Source organism: Pseudopipra pipra, chromosome W (genome assembly GCF_036250125.1).
Source record: "Pseudopipra pipra isolate bDixPip1 chromosome W, bDixPip1.hap1, whole genome shotgun sequence".
NCBI classification, from domain to species: Eukaryota; Metazoa; Chordata; class Aves; order Passeriformes; family Pipridae; genus Pseudopipra; species Pseudopipra pipra.
In genome coordinates this window covers 48,350,926-48,360,402 of record NC_087580.1, presented here as the reverse complement: position 1 = coordinate 48,360,402, position 9,477 = coordinate 48,350,926, and the positions used below count along the sequence as shown (strand labels likewise).

The 9,477-nt window shown below is 39.4% G+C and overlaps 1 protein-coding gene across 1 annotated transcript in view; it reads right to left on the bottom strand.

The window, feature by feature from the left end:
• Window positions 1–1,087: 1,087 nt before the first annotated feature.
• LOC135405118 (amyloid-beta A4 precursor protein-binding family A member 1-like) overlaps window positions 1,088–9,477 on the bottom strand; it is a 92,772-nt gene continuing 84,382 nt past the window's right edge. The window contains exons 8-12 of the mRNA XM_064639826.1: window positions 6,229–6,408; window positions 5,240–5,452; window positions 2,251–2,370; window positions 1,519–1,659; window positions 1,088–1,159 (exon numbers count right to left, since the gene is read on the bottom strand). Coding sequence (XP_064495896.1) covers window positions 1,088–1,159; window positions 1,519–1,659; window positions 2,251–2,370; window positions 5,240–5,452; window positions 6,229–6,408 — 726 coding nt within the window. The remainder of the gene's footprint in view (window positions 1,160–1,518; window positions 1,660–2,250; window positions 2,371–5,239; window positions 5,453–6,228; window positions 6,409–9,477) is intronic.

Here is a 9,477-nt window from a genome sequence, read left to right as displayed (position 1 = left end):
GTTGCTTTCAGGAAATTCAAGGCATCAATCTAATCTAAATATATGGTTCAAATTCAGTGTAGACAGCAGTAAAAAGAACCATCAGCTGCTTTATTCTTTTACTGTTTTTCCCCTTTGCCCCTAATATAACTTATAGACCAAGTAAATCCTGCATTTCATACATCTCTACATTTCTTCTTCATACAAATCCATATAGTGCTCACACATCCTCTAAGTATCATATGGAAAATCAAATCACAAATTAACTTATATAACAAAATAAAGAAATAATTTTTCCCACCTTACCTTTACTTCTCCCATTTATCTATGTCTAAAGAAAAATGTCAATAAAACTAGATGTCTTTCAACAAAAAATACTTTTAAATTGTCTTAGTGTAACAAAATTACTTAAAACAGTGTGAAAACTTATTATTTTCAAGCTTCATAAATATCAAACACAATTATAAAATGTCAGTATAAACAAGCACACGGTTGTGTGCACCAAATCTGTAATTAAGAGTTTAAAATGTATAGCTTCTCTGCAGAGCCCTTCAATATTACTCTTGCTGCATATTTAGAGATCACTCTCCTCCCCTCCAGCTTTAACATCTGAAATGGGCATATAAAAGACACATTGCATTTGAAAAAGAAGCATTTTAAAAATTAGAAACCTGGGGGACCCAACTGCAGAAAATCCCATCTCCTGAACTATTTGCTGAAACATGTCAAAATTGCATTGTTTGTACCGACTCACAGAGTACCTTTTGGGGTTCTACTATCCTGAAGAACAGAAATTAAAGGGTCTGCATTTGAACAATAGGTTTTATGAGAGCATCAGTTATTCTTCATAGGCATGTAAGTCTTCTTTTTGTGAATCTTAGCATGGATGCTGCTGCTGCTATTTACTCTGTGTGTGAAGTTGCATAAAGCTTTACTTGTACAGAGATGCAACTAAAAAGTCTCATGGCTATATTTTCCCTCCCCCTCTATAGACAACAAATATTGGGGAGAGAGAAATGTATCTGCAAACACAAATGCAGGGCTAGAAAAAGAAGCAGTAATGAGGTAAAAAATCCTTCATGCATATTGTGAAGGTGAGGTGACAGTCTTAGATATAAACTGGTTGCTCTTGCGCAGTCAACAGTCTGTACATAGCAGCTGGCATGGTCTTCATATGAATCTAGAAGGTAATAAGATGTGTTAATCAATACTCCTTTTAGGCATGCTACTAAACGCGAGTGTCCATAGTCTAGGGAGCACTAGGGAGGAAACTAGTTGAGGTAACATAAGACAGAAGGAAAAGGAAAAGCCTGAGAATGTTCATATCCATATAAAGGTCTGGGGAAAAAGGATTGTCTAAGGTGTTGAGTATCTACCAACCATCTCAATTTTATCTGAAGTTGTGGGCACTTCAATAATAAGAAAAACCTTGGTGGTTCTTATTCTCACTTCTAGTATTTATGTTTGAACAATAACAACCCAAAAGAGGCAATGATGATGAAATATGCAACACTATCTAGGCATACTGCTTGCTCCTACCTCACCAACAGCATTTGAGAGAATGTGAACAATTTTCTCATGAGGTGTTGCTACAATGCTCTGCCCATTGATTTCAATGATACGATGGCCAACTCGCACTCCTCCTCGCTCTGCTATACCTCCTCTCATAAGGCTACAAATCTGGAAGGGAAAGGACAAAATTATCACAGTTTTGATGTGGAACAGAGACTTTTGACCACAAGTAATAATTCAGTATTTACTGATTTAAATTCAGTATTTATTTTTGCAACAAGGTCTAAAATGTAGTGGATCACTGATTCAAAGTAACATTTATTAGCAATTGAGTACTACGCATTCTCTTCCAAAAGAAACCATCCACAAAAAGCTATCTGTATTGTTCTTGTTACTTCATTATTTGAAAATTTAAGAGCATATGAAGACTCATAGTTTACAAAAAGTTCAAAGTGCATAAGCCTTGCATTAAGAGACAGACTCTTTTGAGACCATATACAATGGTTTGGTCAGAGATACAAATGCTACAGACTGAAAGCAGCCTAAACCATTGCTTTTACTCCTCTGATTGATTCTAAAGCTATGAAATAAAGTTTCTTTTCCTACTTTTGTCTGGGAAAGAAAGTCAGATGAATAACTTTGACCAGTTCAGCTTTGATATCTTAGACTCTGTTGCAGTGAAGGAAAAAATACAATTCATTACATATGTAAACTTTACCATATGTAAAAGCATCACTAGACAGTCTGGAAGCTACTTACTATCCCATTCTGTACACTGAAGCCTAACTGGTATCTGAGGTCAGGTCTCTTGATCAAGACTGTGGTTACTGGAGGGCATCTAACTACATTCAGTTTAACTTGGTCTTGGTTTTTCAAACCCTGAAAAAAATAACAATCACCATGAAAACTACTGACAAAGATGGAGTGCAACAATTTAACATGAGCACTAGGAAAAACAATACCTAAAATGTTAACATGGGAATAGTCCTGAATAAACAGTTCTTTGAATGTATCATTATGAAACAGGATTCCTGAATACCAGACACAGGCAACAGGATGCTCAGCGAATTGAATGATGCAGTATAAAACTCTTCTTGTAAAGGAGCTCATGTGGTTGTTTTAAATCTAGCTTCCTGTTGGCAATTTCTTCATTTGAGAACACAAATTATTGTTCTAAATGAAGCAAAGGAAATAAAAAGCAGGTCTATGCAGTTGACCAGAAAACCGCCAAACATTCTGTCTGGGAAATGAAATTTAAAATATATAGTTAAGATAGATAGCTACGAATAAATTGTTTTCCTGGTGTAGTTATATTTAATTTCGTAATGCAAACATCAAGTCTGTGTATTAAGCAATACTCACATTTACATTACCCCTCCCTTCTAAACTGGATTTATCACATTCACCATTAAATCTTTGCTACCAGAAGAACTAAATGAAAAAGGAAACCCCAAACATAAAAGTGGAGATAGTTGTAGAGTCTGACCATTACACATATTCAAGCGTTCAGAGCTGTTTCTCATAGATAAATCCAACTCCAGTGTTAAATTCTTTTTTTTTCTGTACAACATATAGAACTGAACACACATTACTCTTAAATGTTGCATTTACACACATTTAGCTTTCAATAAGCAGAACATATATGGGAAAGAGATGCTGTGTAGACAGTGCAGTAACTTCAACCTTCAATCATGTTACCGTTTATCAATTCCAACACCTGCTTCTGAATTTCTTCCATATGCACAAAGTCAAATATGGTTCCCATTGAAAACAGTGAGTTGTCTGCTGTGACCTTTAACAAGATTAGGATTTCATTTAGAAAAATAACTCCTATTACAGCTAAGGTAATATACTGATGTCTACATGAAGTTTATTGCTGCTGATTTTGTTGTCTAACTCTAGACTTGGTACTGACTGGAGACTGACATTCTGCTGGGATGAAAAGTCAATGCTGTCTGGACATGACAGTTGCACAGTCCCTGAATCTGTTTCTGATAGCAGTTAGCACCAGGTGCTTCTGAAAAAGACATAATTAGCTTAATACAATTAGGGAATAGCTATCACATATGGAAAGTTTCTTCCTAGATCTGTCAGTTTTTAAATGGTTTATGCCTTCAGGCATCCACGTGCTCTGGTGTCAGGTCCTCCGTGGGCTGCAGGTGAATAGCTGTTCCACATTATAAACTCCATGGGCTGCAGGAGGACAGCCTGCCTCACCATGGTCTTCATCACAGGCTGCAGGGGAATCTCTGCACCCAGAGCACCTCCCACCCCCTCCTTCACTGACTTGGGTGTTTGCAGAGTTGTTTCTCTCACATGTTCTCACTCTTCTGACTGCTGCAGTTGCTGTTGCAAAGAAACTTTTTCCCTTCTTAAATGTTATCACAGAGGCACTACCACCATTGCTGAAGGTCTCAGCCTTGGCCAGTGATGGGTCTGTCTTAGAGCTGGTTGGCACTGGCTCTATTGGACACAGGGAAATCTTCAAGCAGCTTCTCACTCTAGCCCCCCTGTAGCCCCCTGCCACTACCAAAACCCTGCCATGCAAAATCAATACAACCACAATGGCATTAATTGCCCCAATGGAAGAATATATTTTGGATATTGATGTGTTGGCAGGATGAAGAGTTGAGAATTTAAATGGCTGCTTCATCTTTAGAACATGGCAAGAGGAATTTGCTATTTGACCTATAACTATCTTGGATGGATTACAGAAGTAGGCCTGTGAAAACCTCATGAAGTTTAAATATTATATTGCTTGTTATATTACTTGTCAGTGCATGGTGCTCACATTTTCAGAAACCAGAATATCAGATCTTTATAGCGAATTTTTTAACTCAAGCATTAAGAAAAGAATCCATGGGCAACAAAGAGATAGTTATTTTGTAAATTTCTAAACATTTTTTTACTGCAGAATGCCACTACTCAGCAGAGACAGAAGGATTTCTAGTCATATATAACATTACATTGCATGTCTACATGCTACAATATACAGCAGTTCTGTGATGATTGCCTATTTCAATAGGTAACCCAGAAGATAATTTAGCTGAATTTACAACGCTCTCTAAGTTTGCATCTTTCCCCCTCCCAAAACTTTGATGTTTAAATACCCCTTCTCTTATATGCTGCATCTACCCCAGAGGCTCTTCATTTCCAGTTGACTTGCCTGCTTTTTGCATTTACATACTCTCATGTTAATTAAAACAAAGTTCTTCCAAATAAAAAAATCTCACCATTTAGCCAAGTTCAAAGAAACATTATACTTTCCAATACACACAAGTTGTTTCTACAAAAAATAAATAGGCTTAATTTTTCTTTTAAATTCAAATTTTAGAAAAATTGTAAAATATATTTTAAAAAAACAAGCTTTTTTTAAAAAAAAAGACTGTTCTCTAGAAACTAGATCACAGGAATCATTTAAATGGTTAAAATTGCACCAATGCAGATTTTAGGCCCCTGTGTCTTATACACTGTCCTATGAAGTTTAGGTGCCTCTAGAGAGTAACAGACATCTTCCTTTTGGATCCAAATATTTCCTTGGGGCCTGATGTCCTGCATAGCTCCCTACTTAGGGCTCAGAAAATAGGTAAAACAGAATTTTCCCTCTACTTTAAGGTCATCAAAAGGAAACTGCTATAAAATGCACAAGATCAGAGTTAACAAACAACAACTAGTTCTATATTCTTTGCCCTCCCACTACTCCAATAAAGGTTTTAAAACATGTAATATCCAGGTATATTCTCTGTACCTTTATAATGCTCTGGCATGTTGAGAGTGGTAAGCCAACCAAACTGGTCCCATTAATTGACATGATCTGGTCCCCTATATTTAGTTTCCCAGACTTCTCTGCTGGTCCTCCATGCATCATGTTGGCTATGATAACTGTAGGCAAAATGGATCCCCAGCCAGATTCCACAATCACTACACCTAGAATTTCTCCCTTTTGCTTTTCAATGTAAACCTGAATCATAAGAAAGAGAGTTTCAAAGAAAAGCTTTTTTCTCATCTATGGAACTGATGATCCCACTCCGATATGTTTTCATATAAACAAACATGGGCTTTTCATTTGCAAAATGCATTTCTTATTCAAAGGCAAAACACAATAGGGTATATAGTTTAACACAGTTTAGATACCTTTAACCATCAAATAGGATTAAAACTAGAGATTTTGTTTAATTCAAAATCCCCCCCAAATAGAACTCATCTGTTCATACAGCTGGAGGGAGTTGGTATAGAAGAAACCCTGGCATGATGGACTTTGGTGGACAGAACTAAGTCAGGGAGGGATTTAAAGCAATTGTGACTGTGTTTTCAGAAACAATTACCCGTGTGTTACAGTGTAACACTACTTCGTCTTTATTAATAAAACCAGTATCAAATATATAGCCTTTTTAAATCCAGGGTCAACCACTCTTATCAACCTTAGTGCCTCCAAAAATTTTATGCTGTCTATTGTATAGTCACTTCACTGACATGCAATGTCTCAAATTGGAAAATTGTTTGGTAAAAAGAACGCACAGAGACAGTAAATCATTCAGCTATTGATAAATTTAGGGCTCACTGCTTGCTCTTAAAACAGAATTGACCACAGGATAAACCTACTGGGAAGGACAGAAATTACCTCAGTGAGGTTATTTATTGGAAGCACTAATAGCTTTCTAATCGTTGACAGTACAGGCCTGAACTCAGGATACATATACTTAATGGTGCTATGGAAAAAAAAAAGCAGAGACGTACATCTTTACAGTTTTCAGATTTGGAAAAATGAATCAGGTCATCATTGTACATGTCCTGGGTATTGAGCAAGTCATTATATTCCTTCTGGCTTAGATCATCTGGATTGATTCCATTTGCCCTCAGAAATTCCTGGTAGGCCACGCTAAATGCTTGACCTATAGACTGTGCAATCAGCTGTGCCTGTAGTAATTCCCAAAGAAGAAAAGAAGAACATCAAACATTCCAATGGTTTCATTCATTGACATGTTCTCTGTTATAAACATGCTGCAAAATGGTTGATGCCTACAAGATAAGGAAATGTAATAAATTTTAAAAAAATGAACCTAAAGTAATAATTTAAAAAGCAAAACAGAACATCGACATACTCATCCATGCAGTAACTACACATAAGAAATACGAGTAAAGCCTTCCTTTCACAGATGATTACTGCTAACATAAAGGTATACCCATTGCATTACTTGAAATTGAGACTCCAGAGGGAGAACTTGAGCTCTCACCTGTGCTAGTTTTCACTTCTGGCACAAAGGCAAGCTGTCAATAAAAAATTAAAACACCTTCTAGAAAACACACAATAGAATTTTAAAACATAATGACAAGGCCTTTAAAAGAAGGCAAAAGTATCTTGGGCTACATTAGGAGGAGTATTGAGAGCAGGTTGAGGGAGGTGATCCTTCCTACTCAGCACTGGTGAGGCCGCACCTGGAGTCCTGTGTCCAGTTCTGGACTCCCCAATACAAGAAAGACATGGACATAATGGAGAGAGTCCAGAGAAGGGCCACAAAGATGATTCAGGGACTGGAACACCTGACATATGTGGAGAGGTTGAGACCTGGCACTGTTCATCCTAGAGAAGAGAAGATTTGTAAGGGATCTCATCAATATGTATAAATAGCTGATGAGAGAGTGTAAAGAAGATGGAACTAGGCTCTTTGCAGTCGTGCCTGGCGACAGGACAAGAAGTAATGGAAATACAGAAAATTCCACCTAAACATAAGAACAAACTTTTCTACTGTGAGGGTGGGGTTGAATATAGAAACAGATTGCCCAGAGAGGTATTCTTACAGATATTTAAAACACAACTGGACACTTGTTCTAGTGGACCTTGATTGAGCAAGGGGGATTCAACTAGACAATCTCTAGAGGTGCTGTCTCAGCTATGCTATGATACTATGGTATTTGCTACATTTCCTTCATGCCCATGCTTTTTTTCCTTTAAAATTCTCACAACCTTGTTTGAAGTTACTGTCAGATAAAATATGGAAAGGGTAGAAACAAATGGCCAGTTAAGCAGATCCAGCCCTTAATGTGACTGGAAGCGGTCCATGATCACAGAATCATTCAGGTTGGAAGGGACCTCAGAGTGTGTCTAGTCCAACCTCTTTAAAGAAATCAGCTATGAGGTCAGACCAGATTGCTCAGGGTTTTTAGGTATTGAAAATCTTCAAGAACAGACTATATAACCTCTCTGCGCAGCCTGTTCCAATGCTTGACAGTCCTCATGGTGAAAGTTTTTCCTTGTATCCAGTCTGAACCTTTCTTGTTTCAATGTATGCCCGATAGCTCTCAGGCTCCCACCATGCACCGCTGTGAGGACCCTGGCTCTGTCTTCACAGAATTCCACTGAACATGCTGAGTTGGAAGGGACCCACAAGGATCATCAAGTCCAACTCCTAGACCTGCACAGGACCATTCCCAAGAGTCACACCATGTGCCTGAGAGTATCATCCAAACACTTCTTGAACTCTGGCAGGCTTGGTGCTGTGACCACTTCCCTGGGGAGCCTGTTCCAGCACCCAACCACCCTCTGGGTGAAGAACCTTTTTCTAATATCTAATCTAAACCTCCCCCGACACAACTTCAGGCCATTCCTTTGGGTTCTCTGGTCTCCCCTCAGTCTCATCTTCTCCAGGCTGAACAGACTGAGTGACCTCAGTTGCTCCTCATATGGCTTCCCCTCAAGGCCCTTCACCATCTTCGTTGCCCTCCTTTGGACGCTCTCTAATAGCTTAATGTCTTTCCTATATTGCCCTCCTGGCTGCCAGGGCACTGCTGACTCATGTCCAGCTTGCTGTCGACCAGGACCCCCAGGTCCCTTTCTGCAGCACTGCTTTCTAGCATCTCATTCCCCAGTCTGTCCATACATCTGAGGTTGCCCCATCCCAGATGCAGAATCCGGCACTTTCCCTTGTTGAACTTCATATGGTTTGTGATTGCCCAGTCCTCTAATTTGTCAAGGTCTCTCTGCAGGGCCTCCCTGCCTTCAGGGGACTCAACAGCTCCTCCGAGTTTTGCATCTTCTGCAAACTTGCTTAGTATCCCTTCCAGTCCTGCGTCCAAGTCATTTATAAAGGTGTTGAAGAGCACAGGGTCTAAGATGGAGCCCCACGGAATCCCACTGGTGACAGGTCACCAGTCTGATGTTATCCCATTCACTATTACCCTCTGTGCTTGACCTGTGAGCCAATTGCTCACCCACCGTGTGATGTGTTTATCCAGCTGTGGGCTGGACATTTTGTCCGGAAGGATCCTATGAGAGACAGTATGGAAAGCTTTACTGAAATCCCAAAAGATTACATCAACTGGCTTGGATATTGGAAGGCTGCTGTTCTTCTCCAGGCTGAACAAGCCCTGTTACCTCAGCCTCTCCTCATAGGGCAAGTGCTCTAGTCCCCTAACCATTTTGATGGCCTTCTGCTGAACTTACTCCAGTTTGTCAATGCCTTTCTTGAACTGATGGGGGATGGGGGGATCTGTGCATAATATTCTACATGTGGTCTAATGAGTGTTAAGTCGAGAGGAAGAATAATTTCCTGCAATTTACTGCTTACACTCCTTTTAATCCAACCCAGGATGCTGTTGACCTTCTTTGCTGGCAGGGCATACTGCTGGCTCATGTTCAGCATTGCTGTCTTCCAAGGCTCCCAGGACCTTTTCAGCAGAGGTGCTCCTCAGCTAGGCAGTCCCAGCCTGTTTTGTTGCCAGGGTTTCTTCCTCCCTAGGTGCAGGACTTGTCATTGGTCCTTGTAGAATTTCATGAATGAAGTTCAGTGGGCTTCCAACCCACTCCACCTAGTCTGTATGGCTCTCTCTTATGCCTATGACTTGCTCTTGACTTCTCTGCTCCTAATGCTACAGAATGCTCCATAGCTTTCACTCACTGCACTCTTTGAGTTAATCTAGTGACTGAACAAAAGGGAATATTGCACCCATTTTTAAAAAAGGTAGTGAGGAGGACCCCAGGAATTACCA